The sequence below is a fragment of the Homalodisca vitripennis genome, chromosome 8, assembly GCF_021130785.1.
Source record: "Homalodisca vitripennis isolate AUS2020 chromosome 8, UT_GWSS_2.1, whole genome shotgun sequence".
NCBI lineage: Eukaryota > Metazoa > Arthropoda > Insecta > Hemiptera > Cicadellidae > Homalodisca > Homalodisca vitripennis.
Window position 1 is genome coordinate 8764522 of NC_060214.1, and position 14497 is coordinate 8779018.

A 14497-nucleotide genomic window follows, 5' to 3' on the forward strand; every position below is an offset into this window, starting at 1 on the left:
TAGATCTTTTCAAGTGATGGGTTGTCGTCTGTGGAACTCCCTCCCTCCAGAAATCACTTCCATTGAGGGAGATCGGCGGTTTGTGGCGGCACTGAGACGTTTGTACCATGAACGGTTGGTCGGGGCGGGTCCGTCCTAGGGGTCTGTGGGTGTGGTGCTGGCATTGTGTGTGAGGAGTGTGAGTGAGTCAAAACTGCATATGTATTATTTATTTCAAAAATGGAAGTTGTAATATTATTTTGTGTTATGATTGTATAATTATATTTTTATTTAGAAGTATCATATTTATAATTTTTTAGTGTTTAGATTAATGTTTAATTTAATGTATTTAGTAAGGTAGATTAGTGTTAATATTTGTGAATAATTATTGATCAGACAGGTTAAGTGTAAGAAAGGGCCATGAGGCCCTAACTTTGCCTGTTTAAATAAAGGAATTTTCATTTCATAGTTCACTTCAATCGCGACAGAAAACATCAACTTAGGTGAAATTTTACGGTGACATCTTCTGAGTACCAGGTAAGTAACAAAGCTCAAATTTATTACAAAGTATACTCTATATTTCAGTACAAAAATATACATCTATAAACGAAGATAGTATTATGTCATGTGATGTGAGCAGTCAGGCTCGTCCGAGGACCATAGCAAGCAGAGCCATGCGTACGTACAGGCCACACTCGGCCTGGCGGAAGTACGCGGCGCGGGGGTCTGAATCCAGCTCCACGCTGATCTCAAACACACGAGGCAGAGGGTGCATCACCACCATCTTGCGCTTGGCCTTGGTCAGCAGCTGGGGTGTCACCACATACTGGCCGCAGGCCTACAAAAACAACAACAAATTACCGATACTTTCTGTAGTGACGAGTCAGAATCATATCCAATTTTTTCTATTATTTTATAAAAGAAAACTCACAATTATCCAATAATTTTAATATTTTTACTTGATACAGTAGTGTAATCAATTCTGAGATTACAGATTCCCTGTGGCCATAAAAATTATTGTATCTTTACATACCTTGTTAATTAATTATGTTTGTTTCTCAAACAATGAGGATATGTCATCGAAGGAGGAGCTCTTCTTAATTGGAAACAACTATTTTCTATCATTTTATAAAATAAAACTCACAATTATCCAACAATTTTAATATTTTCACGCTTTTGTTCATGAGCAATTGGCATTATTATTAAGTAGTAACCATCAATTCAACGAATTTATTCAGAGGATTTTTAGTGGTTTTAACGTAAGGACCTTCTGAAAGCATTTCTTGAGCTCGAGAAAAAAAAAGTATATGTCAGTAAAAATTGTTGATAGACATCACGATACCGTATCATTCTGAATTTAAATGTGTACAATTATCCTTCCCAGGAGTTAATCAGCAGCTGTTGGTTAGTTGCATATGATTGAACATCAATAAATTGGCCAGAATTTGTGTTTCAAATTAAAGGACAGACACGAGTGTTCACTGAGAAAGTACTCTCCTGTTGTTACAGCCAGTCGTATGAGAATGAAAACTGGAGCAGAAATTCTTTTCAGACAGATGGTTGATAAGATTTACAGAAATGTGTCCTTAGGTGTCACAACAACTTTACAACTTATTTACTACAAAACAATTTCTCAAAGTTTTGTTCAGGATTAAAAAAATCTTTGTCCTTCAAGGAAGCTTGGATGGATTTAATATTCAAAGATAATAAACTTAAACTTTATTACCACTTATCCTATTATAAGTGGTAATAAAGTAAAAATTTTATTTTGAGAACTCCACAAAATGGTAAATATGGAATTTATTAACATGCCCACCTTTAATGACAAAGTTAGGATAATATTATTCAGCAAAATTATTTTTGATATAGTATTTAAATATTTGATCAAAAAGAGCACATCTTCACAGAAATAATATAAGGTGATAATGGTATATGAGTAACTGAGTCTAGTTTTTTCATGTATATAATGAATTAGACTATCATACAAATCAAATAGTAAACACTTTTCTTAAACCAGCGCTGGAAAAAAAATATATAATTGCTCTGAAAACAATTACTATGCAAACACAACATCAATTACCTTATCATATTCCTCCTGGGAGGGGAAGCGTTCTCGCTGTATCCGGGTCATATAGAGGACATCCGTGTCTGGCAGGACTTCCTCCAGGGTGCGGTACTCATGTTGTGATATACCCTTGCCCGCCACGTACTGCACAACGTGTAGCGGCATGCCCAGACCTGCAGGGCTCACATACTGCAGTTGCACGTTGTAGTGGGTCAGCAGCCTGTGTTGCATATTCACAGATATTTTCATATTTGTTGGGCATGAAATTGAATTATGCAATTTTTAAGATATGAATGCTTAGAATAGTCCTATTTACTTAAGTGAGTTGTAACAGTCTAAAATAAACGTTTAAAACATTCGCCGCGTGCCAAACTGTCTGACAGTTGTGCTACCATCGCTGAAGCACTCTGTTATTTTTCCTATCATATACTGCGATCTTGCTGCTGATCTCTACAACTTTTAAAACTTATTCTATATGAAAGTAAACTTACTTCTGTTAGCTCACTTTGGCCTGCAAATGCAGGACTACTGTCTGGACAATGTTAGTGAAACATGTTCTTATCAATGTCATTTGTAAATGAATCTGTGTTATTTTTCATATTACAACTATTCAAACAATACTTGAATAGTTTTTTTTCTCTTAGGATAAGGAGCTTATAAATTGCACTTAGTCCTATAAGGACCTTAGCGCGGAGTGACAGGATATTCTGGATGGTTAAGGTTAGGGGGTAGGGGCCGCCTCCTATCGAGATCCATGAGGAAGAATTAGGGCACTACATCTCAAAGTCATGTCTCCCCGGAAGAAGGGGAGGCCAGCTCTGAACCAGCCTCTCCAGTCAAAGTAGGCAGGGGGTGGCACACCCTTGTTGAGGCTAGCAAGAACCTCTGATAGTTAGGGAACGAACCCCACCAATTCAACAATCATCTCCTGCAGTAGACTAGACCTATCGAATTACTCTTGCATCCCAGAATTTCAACATTTGCGGTTAGTGATGTGCCGCTTCTGCACATCCATAAGGTTGCCCAGATTTAAGTGACATATCAGTTTTTGCTGTGTCCAGAGGAAGGTTCAACCGGAAGGTATAAACCAGCCAGAAGTGATCCCTGATGGATACAACTAGTAAGTTATTATGATTTTATATCTACTTAGAATAATGTCTTTGCCAAGAATTCAGGCTGATGTCTGGAAAGTCCTGTTGATTACTTACAACTAAGAATGTAATCTAATACGATAATTTCATAGCATAATGAACCAAAATAGCACCAACTCAAGGAAAATTGCGAGTTTGAATTTTGCTAAATATCAGGTACATAATGGGGCTTTTGCCGCAACGAATCAAAGGAAAAATCTCAAGTACTGGATTTTATGTATAAAAACAATTTGTTTTCATTTATTTCAGGTTATTTCGAACATAAAGTCTATTGAAAAATACATAGTCACTTAAGAAGAACTAAGGTGGCCCAATTGATTTTGGGTTTGTAAAATATTTCTTTACATTAAATTCATAGCTCTTTAACCCTCTAAGTGGCAAGCGACGTCTGAGACGTTCTATTTACGCCGCTGTGACGTCTTAGAAGTCGCTCCACATTGCCGTTTATTGCTAGGCAACCGATAATTATTTTTACGCCTAGTTTGCACAGTTGCGTTCACCACTAAATTTCAAATACATTTCATATAGTATCATCAACATCACGATGAAATAATCAATGGTACTAACTGAAATAATCCGGTACTTTGGGATTATACCGACCACACCCAGACATGAATCGTTATTTGACATTTTGCTTCTACTGATTACTAGATTAGCGTAAAACAATATTTCGTCAATATAAAACAGGAATTGTCTTATCGCAAACCCCTACCCATCCTCAGACAGAGGTCAAAGTCGAGCGGTCTAGTAGATAACGTGATTGCAGAGTCGCGTCGCTTTGTTGTACTTCCGTGTTTTACCTCTACATTTCTCCAAACACAAAAATTCAACAAAAACAAACATTACCAAACTAAAACTAAACTCTTTATTGAAAAAACACTCAAAACTTGTTTTTATTCTTGATCACATTCCGCCAGACAAAAATGGTGCTGCCCCGCGCTGATGTCAACGAAAGAAAAACATCCATCGAGATAGTACATATCAGTAAAATATCAAATTCTAGAGGGGCTGATCAGAAATATAAATTGAATTGTAATGGAAAGGCAATTATGTACCGTGCAAATCATGTGATGCCCCGCGGCCTGCCGTAATCGGGATTCTCGAGAAAGATAAGATAACAGAGACAACAATACTGATTACAATACCTGGAAATGCTTGTAAGTTTTTAATTTTGTAATTAAAGAGTTGTTTTTTCGTTCTATCATGTTTGTTTCTATAAATTTATATTTTTGTGTTCTTCATACTGGTGTGGTCGGTATAATCCCAAAGTACCAATAATCCTAAGTTTTCTCCCGCGGTCTGTTTTTTTTTTTTTACTGAGGGAAAGGGAGGAAAAGGCAAGCAAACTTCTAGCGATTCTGTCTAGAAAAAGTGTTTTTTCTAGATTCAGTTTTTGCCCATATAACTTTTACAGTGTTGTAAATAGAAAAAATATTATTGAAGGTTTTTTGTTTAGAATTAAATTGTGAATAAAGGTTGCATTTAACATAATCTCCTAGGAATGACATTTTTAAAGTTACAGAACGTAAAAATGAAAAGTTTGGTGGAGAAAAAAACGTTTTTTTTGAACATTTGTGTGGATATCATAAAAAAAAGGTTAAGGTATGTAAAAAAATAACTATACTATGTTATTCTGTAGTTTATTACGAAAAAATTGATATATAACAAGCATTGCTCATATTAGAATTTGCATTTTATTTTTAAATTATAAGATAGTCCTGCTTGACTCTGAAAAATAGCCCGCCATTCCAGCAACATATTACCGCCACTTAGAGTGTTAAAATAACTTCCTTGAATACAGAAAAAGTATAAAACAACTTTAAGGTCACTCCACATAAAATTACATGGATTTATTATAGTAGGCAATTTAGGTCACTTTATACTCAGGCTAAAAAACGGCTGAAGATAAAAATGTTAAATTGTTACAATATGTACTGTGTTATAAGAAATAACATCTTTTTATTTTAAATTAAATTATAGTTGTTAAGAAAAGATATTTAAGAACATGTTATTTAACAAAATTATATCATATTTTATTTTAAAACTATAATTTCTTTAAGTAAAAAAAAACTAATAAAAACATGTCACCGTCTGAAACTATAACTTATGTATATTCTATACAAATTTAATTTGTTATTTCCAGCCATTTTTATTTGGGCCTTATTATAAAATGGCCTGAATTCCCTACTTTAAATTAATGTAATTCACTGTCTACTTTTTCTGTATTTAGGGAAACACCAACTTAACCACGATGCTAATTGTTCAGACCTGGCGAGAGAGTGGACGGTTCGGCCATGTTTCAGGTCGCCCACCATCGTGATAGTGAGGCCGTTGACTGTGCCGATCTCTTCTCGGATGGTGAACACATCCAGCAGAGCCTGCGTGGGATGTTCTCCAACCCCGTCACCTGCGTTCACCAGTGGCTTCCGACAGTGTTGCGCAGCTCTCTGCAACAATTTGCATACTCTATAAGCTAAATAATGTAATAGTTTTTTTTTTAGTTTCATGAATGGAAAAAACTTTGAAATCTCTTACTCTTAATCCTAAAGAACTTTTTTAGTACTTTTGGATCTACAAGATTAAACAATATGATACAGGGACTTGTACTTATCTGCGATCAACATTGATGAGTCTGCACTCACTCTCAAAATAATACTAGTACAAATTTTTTTTATACAAAAAGAAGATGCCCATCCACTTTTTTAACCTCATTATGTCCACCCTCATGGACCACTGGCTTGTGCGAGGATATTATCTAACAAAATAAGGGGAAGAGTTGATACAGTACAAGGTCAATGGTACTGATAAAAAAGTGCTACGGTCACAAACAGGATTTGAATCTGCATTATATCTAACTCTAATCCGAAGTCACACGTCTACTGTAAGACTGTTTGGTCACAGGTTTCCAAATGTACTGCTTTTGTATAAAAAGCCAGTGTAACTCATTTGTAAAACAGTTATTTTGTTCAGGAACATCAAACTGTGGAAATCATTATAGGGAATAACAATTTTTCCAAAGGTACTAAATCTTAAACATTGGACTGATTGTATTTGCTGCTTTAATAGCACAGTCATTTTAAAGCTTGTCTACACATGACAAAAATTGGCTTTATATAACCAAAACATCCATTGAATATTCTGGATATGGTTATTTAAAATAACAAAATAACTTAGCACTATCTTTTAATATCAATTCCAAAACATACAAAAAAGAAGAATTCTGTACTAATAACAAACACTATTAGTGCTGAATCTTACATAAACTTGTATTTTTTTATGTAAAAATGAACAAGAATTGTAAAATAGTTCAGCACAGCTGAAGCCAGTTTTACATAAATTAATTCTATTTGGTGTCCAAATACCTTTCTTATGCATAGTTTAGTGTATTCAGGAAAATAAAAAGCTGAAAAACAACACAGAACTGTCACTATTTTCAACAGTGTTTTAGAATCTGATCAATACGTAAAATCTGAGATAGGTAGAATCAGTTGTTTGGTACTTACAGAAACAGCGCCAGGTTCGGGGTGTCTCAAGACGACAACATCGGCGTAGCCCGCCATCACTGCCACTGTATCTGCAAACATGAAACAGGGTTCAGGACAGTTTTATTATCTGTTTAATTAGAAATAAATCTGTGTCAGCGTCAAATTTCCAGACGCTGCACTAAGAGGAAGGTGAACTGAAGCTAAACACTCCACATTGAATGAACCCTTCCCACCATAGCTACATTATCTGTTCAATAATGCAAGAGCTCATGATGTCTTAAAGCATGACGATCTTTTGATATTTGTTTAAATCTGCAGTTACGTAAATAATGATAATAATTGACATCTCAAACTTTGGAAGCTGCTGTAACTGTAAACTGATATTGATGTGCACTGCAGATCCCTCCATATACTATCACCTAAAATCTCACAAATACTTTGGGTTCAAGAAACCGAACTGCAGCATTATACCACAACAACTGGACATACTCAATAAGATCCCAACTGTTATAAGATTTCAGACATTTACCATCGTTATATGTTACAAAATGTATAACACAAAGTTTCGAGGATTGAAATTACTCCTCTTCATCAGGTGAGGAGACAATTAGTACATAAAAGTTATAACATGTGGGAATGGACTGCCATTAAAAACGTATAGTAAAAAGAATGAAAAAAAGAAACAACATACACACCCGACAACAACTTGGGAGTCCAGATAGGAGGAAATGAACCCAGGCATTGTCATTGCACAGGATGCAATTTACAAGCACGAAAAGTTAGGAGCAGAAACACACATCACACCAGCACAAACGAAAGTGTGACACTACCAAGAAAAGTGACAGTCCATTGCAGCACGTTTTAATGTACTAATTTGTTTCTCACCTGTTGAAGAGAATAGATTTCACTCCTCGAAATGTTGTTATACACTTTGTTATAACAAATTAACATACAATATAACATAACAATACAACAATATAACAGTGGCAAATGTTTGAAATCTTTGTATCCTTCCAAATCTTCCATATCGTGAATAAAAAACTTTAAACAAAGAAATTTACAAAATTGTTCTTCTAGCTAACCTTCCAAAGTCTCCCCCTTCTTGACCGAAGAGCTGGACTCGTCCACCTGCACCACTCTGCCTCCCAGCCGCTGCATGGCTGCGCTGAAGCTGCTGCTTGTCCTCGTACTCACCTCGTAGAAGATGGAAGCCATCAGTTTTCCCTGTCAGAGAAGTTCACAATAATTGTATAAGCCTATTTAGGAAATATACATGCAATTCTTTCTCTTACATTTATTTTCAATTTACATCAATTTTGGATGTTCCGGACTGCAAAATTACAAATACGTCATACTTTGTCGTACAGTCCATGACTAAAATTGCTTACGTGTTTCGGTATAAAGATACCACTATCAGAGGATATAAACACAATTCATGCACTGGCGTTAGCTTCGTCAAAATTAATATTCAGTTACATTACACAATTTTATAAATACTGAGTGTTATTTATACAACTAATAAATTCAATCATGGCCATTATAAAACCTAATAAATACTGATTCTGAAGTTAGGTGTATTTATTTTGAAATAAATACAAATATTGTTTCCATACCTACCACCCACTGTCCAAACCTCCCAGATGATGATTATACCCATTTATAACCATTTGGTCACCGTATTCTAGAGACACTGCCGACTCACCCTGAGTATGTGGTCGAGAGGTCTGTCCTTGAGCACGTAGACCCGCATGGTCTGCGCCAGGTTGAACAGGTCGTTGAGCTGCTCCTTGGTGAACATGTCGACACTGAGGATGTGCTGACCGTGCAGCCCGTGACTGTGGGGCGTGCTCTGCGACAGCAGGTTGGGGTTGCTGTCACTCTTGCCCTTGGCCAGCAGCATCGGCGACAACGGCCTCAGCAGGGAGTGGTCCATGGAGTGTGGCGTGGACAGCTCCAACCTCGGGTGACTCTCTGCAACCAGACAGACTGACTGTCATTTCTCAAATCAAATCATTTATTGTCAAGATGTAATGTACATACATATAACAACGTCAAATAACTAGAAGTCTACAATAATCTATTCCACACTGTCTCTTAATGCAGGATAAAAATTATTAACACTGTACAGGCAAGATTTGAGTAACAAGTCTTTTTACAACGTTCTTAAAATTAGTTCTACTTAATTCCATTTATATCTGAAGGCAATGCATTGTACAGCTTAATTCCTTGATACTTGAAACTGGATTGAGTGCTTAAAAAATTAATTTTGTTATTACTAGATTTTTTTTCATGAGGGAGAAGGACAGTTTGTCTTCGTATTATTTTTTTACATGTATAGTAATTATGAATATTAATTTGGTTGGAAAGGTTGTTCAAATTATCCTTTACATACAAGAGCACATATAATAAATAAATAGACGGCAGTGTTAAAATATTAAGTTTTAGAAAAAGAGGTTTACAGTGTTCACGGTTAGGAACGTTACATAGCAGCCTTACTGCTCTTTTTTGTAGAATGAATAGCTTGCAGAGTAACCCCACAAAACAATCCCATAGGTTAGAAAATTGTACACATAAGCATAGTACATATGCAGCAGAAGGTCTGAGGAAATAACAACCTTTAGAGAGCTAATTAAGAAAATGACCTGAGCAATCTTAGAAGCAGCATAATCTATGTGAGCTTGCCATTTAAGATTAGCTCTTTTTTAGATTAGATTAGAGATAAGATTAGATATTAAAATTGAATTACAGTTGAAAGGTTCAGACAAAATAAAGCTAGAGTCTAGAGAAGTATAACGATTACCTACAAAATATAAATTCAACTTGTACGTATATTAATAGTAAAACCCTAAAACTTGCAAAATTTTCCGATTAGTTTTCTAATTTAAATTAACTAAATAAATGCAAACTCATAAGATTTTACTGAATTGCATAGAGTTTGTTGGAGTTTGTTTCTAATGTATAGTACTGTAAATAAATATAGAATATTAAAAACTGAAGAGTATTAGATATAAAGCATTAAGTGGATTGAATTGAATTATTGATACAACGGCCGAGTGGTCTAAAACGTCCAATTTTGGATCTGAGTTAGAGATAGTGGAGGTTCAAAAATCCTGTCTTTCATTGTAGCACCCTTTGTCAGTACCATCAACCTTGTACTATATCGACTCTCTTCATTCCACTGTTTGATAAGATCCTCACACAGGCCCATTAGGACGGGCAGAATAAGGCTAAAAAATCAGACTCTATTTTTAAGGGAATAAAATGTACGTGCGAACAATAGAATTTAAATTCTGACTGGACAATGGTGTTTCTCATCAGCATAAACCCTATGATTATATTGATAGAGATTGCAGATTGCATTGTCGTGTTAAGAGTTTGCAAAAGAAATGTACTACTTGATAACTGTGTCACCTCCTACAAGATTAAAACAAGTTCACCAATGTATCTAGTCACTGTATATACCAACAGTGGGATGTTTAAAGCTCATGAATTACATCTGGTTATTCTTTGTGAAGCAAGACCACCTGACAAAAACTCAAAAAGAATGGAAGGGAAAAGGTTAGATAGGATTCTTTTTCCTCCTTGTTTCCACCAAACAATAACATTAAAGAGTTAATGAACACCGGGCCTACTGTTCCATTACCGTTATGGCTATCGTCAGCATCTGACTGGTCCAGGTCAGTCTTGATGGCCGGCAGATGGATGTCCAAGGAGGACCCCAGGCTGAGTGCGGACAGCAAGGACTTCTTGCAGGGCTGCCACTCTCGCACATCCTGACCGTATCCTGGTGGCACCAACACCTGGCAACAGGATATGTGATTCTCCACAGGAAACGTTATAATATATGTTTCATTAATTTTACAAAGACAGCTTGTACAATATCAAAACAGGTGTGCATCTAAATTCTTACTGAAACAATAAAATCAATGCTGTAAAAAAAAATTAACATGAATAACGAAAAACGAGTTTCTATATATATTGCAATCATATGATTAAAATTTGTAAGTAGTATTTTTACAAGCAGTCTTCTAGTGTCTAAATTTAAAATGGTAGTATATGAATTGAATCAAATCAAAATAATAATTTCAAATAATTCTGGATGATTTTTTCCAGTATATATGTGTATGTGGGCTTGTATGCACATATGAGAGTGAAATGAAAATTTTCAATATCATACAAAAAGTTTATATGTTGATATGTTTTTGAATTTTTTAAATATATATTTTACTTTAAATAGGAATTAATGAAGTTAGTAAATCTGTAAAACTATTAGGGGTATACCTTGACAGCAAATTAAGTTGGGAACATCACATAGATGAATTGTGTAAATTAATTATCAAGAGTAGTCTATCTCTTGAGTAAATTGAAACATTGTATAATTATGGATATGGTTTCTAGCCTCCTATTATGCATTTTTCCATTCGCACTTAAGTTATGGTATAACTCTATGGGGGAACAGTAGTAGTGCAGTAAGAGTATTTAACACTTAGAGTGCTAATCCCGTAATTTTACGGAACGGCGAAACTTCCGAAGAATGCTAATCCCGTAGTTTTACGTGGTTGTCATTTCAATTGGTATTATATTACATCGTCCCGTATTTAAACGGGTTTTGCCTACTCTACAATGTTATTTGGGTTTTTAGTAACACAATTTCACCGCTAGAAAGCGTCAGATGTATTGTATGAGGTTAATGACAAAAGCAACTTCGGTCGCGTTGTTTACGTGCCGCTGACGTGACGTTCGTTGCAGCTGGCAGTCGATGTCGCAATCATGGATTCTCGCAGCTTGAACGACGTTGAGATCAGTGATGTATTAGATGAAGATAGTTTATTGGTGTAGATAGTATTTTTGACGATTCTGACATTGATCCTGATTTAATGGAAGAAGATTAGACACATACTTCAGGTAAGAATAAGTAAGTCTATTTATCATATAAACATCAGTCTAAAAGTTTGGTTATGTTATTGTTTTCGTGAATCAAACTATAAATTGTATTATAATAAATTAACTTTATTCAAACTAATATTCTATTCTTATAAATAAAATGAAAATATATTCATATTTTACATAGTATAATATTATTATTTTACAGATGCTGAAAACAGTGCTGACAGCGGAAAGTGATGCCGACGAATCAATATGACGGCATAGTTTTTCTCAAAAAACTACAAAACATAAAAACATGATTTATATTATTCAAAGGACAGTTTATATTTGTAAATGGGTCATTGTAAATAATTGTATATATGCTTAGTTTAGTAACTTAGATAAAAAAAAACTGTCTCAAAAATAATTTTTTTTTTTTAAATAAATGTTTTTAAAAAACATTTTTTGTGTGTAGTTTTTTAAAAAAACCACTAACAATCTCACGTTAAAAGAAAGACGAAAAGTAGGCTGAAATTAAGGCATGTAAGTATTTTTCTCATACCTTAAATACTTTTTTTTAAATAAATTTTTGAAAACCACCCAAAACGCCCAGCATTCTACAGAGTTTACATGTCATTTAGGGCCAGTACTCAAAGTGTTAAATGGCAAAAAAAAAAATGCATTACGTGTTATGAAAATTGTTTCAAAAGGAGAGACTTGTGTTACAATTTTTAAGGAATTAAAAATAATGACTATTCCTAATATGTATATATTCTACTGCCTTATAAGTGTAAAGGCACAACTTGAAAACATTTACAACTAGGCAGGATATTCATGATTATCTACTAGAACAAAACATTTGTTACAACTCTTACCAGTTAAATTAACCAAAACAAAATGCAGTAATCTTTTTATGAAAATTAAATTGTTTAATAAGTTACCATTAAATGCTAGATCTGTATCTTTAGCCAAATTTAACTCTACAACTGGCAGTCACCAGATTTGACACGTGGCCCGTTTGACATCTGTTATAATCAAATACACGAACTAAACTGCAATGATTCATAACCACTGGAATCAGAAATAGTGCCTGATTTGATCGATGTAATTTTGTTTTGTTTTGTATGCCATGATTTAAGTATGACATATTGAAAACGAGAGTTGTTTGTAAACAGTCGGCCATTGTTGTTGTATTGTTACCCGGTTACGTTATTCTTCTCCATCTAAAACGTAAGTTTATTACATGAAAATAAGTGTTTTTATGTAATAAGTGTGTTTATTTATGCGTATAAATTCTCGTAGATTGTGTTTTATCAGTTTATTTTGTGATGTTATGAAGAAATATATTGTGAAAAAATTATATTAGTGAGCTTTTGTATTCTAGGCTATGTGCAGTGTTGTGATAGTTTTAGTTAGCTTTTAGGATCATTTTCATTCGCGATGATCATGATATAAAGCTTCTTTATTTATTTTTATAGGCTTACTTTTAACCTATTTTATGAATTTTTCGAGTAATAATTTAAGGTTAATTTATATAGATCTGTTGGTTGTTTGGTTATTGTTGTTATTAATTATATAGATCTATATATTTACTGGTAGGCTGGATTGATTAGGAAGAATCTAAATTGTTTGTTTTTAGTTTTTAGTTTAGAATATTTTAGTAAACTTGACGAAGTCTATTGCACTATTGAATGTGTTTAAAGACCAATAAAGATTTTGAATCTTGAAGGGAAACTGGTTGATTGGGCTATCATATATAACCCATATGAACTTAAAATTACAGAACTTTACAACTACTAGCTACTTTCTGGATGTTCTAGCTGCCACATAATTGTAGCAACGGATACATACAAATTAATAATATTTTTTAATGAGGAAAAAACATAGTCCTGAAAGGGCACTTTACATCTACCTCTCTTACTTATTTTTAATCCACAAATCTCAATTTTTTTGCAAAAACCTATAAGACTTGAGGGTTCCTGTTCTCTAATGTCTTTTGAGCTCAAGAGATAAGCTCCTACAATTTTATTTCTGAAACGCAAATAGCTATTCGCCGTGAACCCTTTGAACAATACTCAATAAGCGGTACAACTCACCTGACCCTCCACGTAGGCCACCTCCTTCCTGAGGACAACACGGTGGACGTTGCCCTTGACCTTCATGCCTGCGAAAGGTGTCCACTGGGACTTGCTGAAGGGCATGGCCTCAGGGATCGTCCACTCGGCATCCATATCTACTTCCACGTAAGTGTGCTCCTGCTCGGGCAGCTGGAATATCCGGCGAGGGTTGCGGTGCAGCTTGTTCACCAGGTCCTGCACACAACCATATCGGATAGTATCCAAACTGAACTTAGAGTAACACCATGTTGAGTGAGAACTGCTGTTTGATCAGCATTTTAGTTAGAGATTCGCGTGAGCAAAATATTACGTACTTTGTAATATATATTACATCAAACTTAGACTTGCATAGATTAATCTCTTTGTAAAAATTTTACTTCTTTTTCCTACTGGCAGAAAAAAAGTACTTTTATTACTGTTATTTAGAGAACACAATAAGAAAAACCATTCAATAAAGAATACTGCAATTCGATATTTCGTAAGTAATTACAAGAACTGCCGTGTTGTGTAGGTAGACACATAAAAGAGAGCATTTATCAAGAGAATTTTTGTGCCAAACTCCATTGGTAAGAAGAGAGTTAAACCATTATTTATTAAAATTTATTCAAACCATTTTGGAAACTGATAAGATAATTTTTTATTAGTCTATAACAAATAATAATAAATACTATGCAACTTTGGGACACCCAGTTTTAATAACATTCTTTACTGGCATTGAAAGATTGCACAACTATTCCTCGGAGAGTTCATAAATGTCTTATATGCTGTACTGTTATATTATACCTTTTTCTCATTACAACCTCAAAACAATTAACTGTAAAGTTGAATCTTTCG

General features: G+C 34.5%; 1 protein-coding gene across 1 annotated transcript in view; it reads right to left on the bottom strand.

Annotated features, from left to right (window-relative positions):
* Nucleotides 1-535: 535 nt before the first annotated feature.
* LOC124367257 (CAD protein-like) overlaps nt 536-14497 on the bottom strand; it is a 90138-nt gene continuing 76176 nt past the window's right edge. Inside the window, 8 exon segments of the mRNA XM_046823956.1 lie at nt 536-817; nt 2060-2264; nt 5464-5642; nt 6699-6769; nt 7763-7904; nt 8383-8651; nt 10324-10480; nt 13643-13858. Coding sequence (XP_046679912.1) covers nt 620-817; nt 2060-2264; nt 5464-5642; nt 6699-6769; nt 7763-7904; nt 8383-8651; nt 10324-10480; nt 13643-13858 — 1437 coding nt within the window. The 3' untranslated portion in view covers nt 536-619.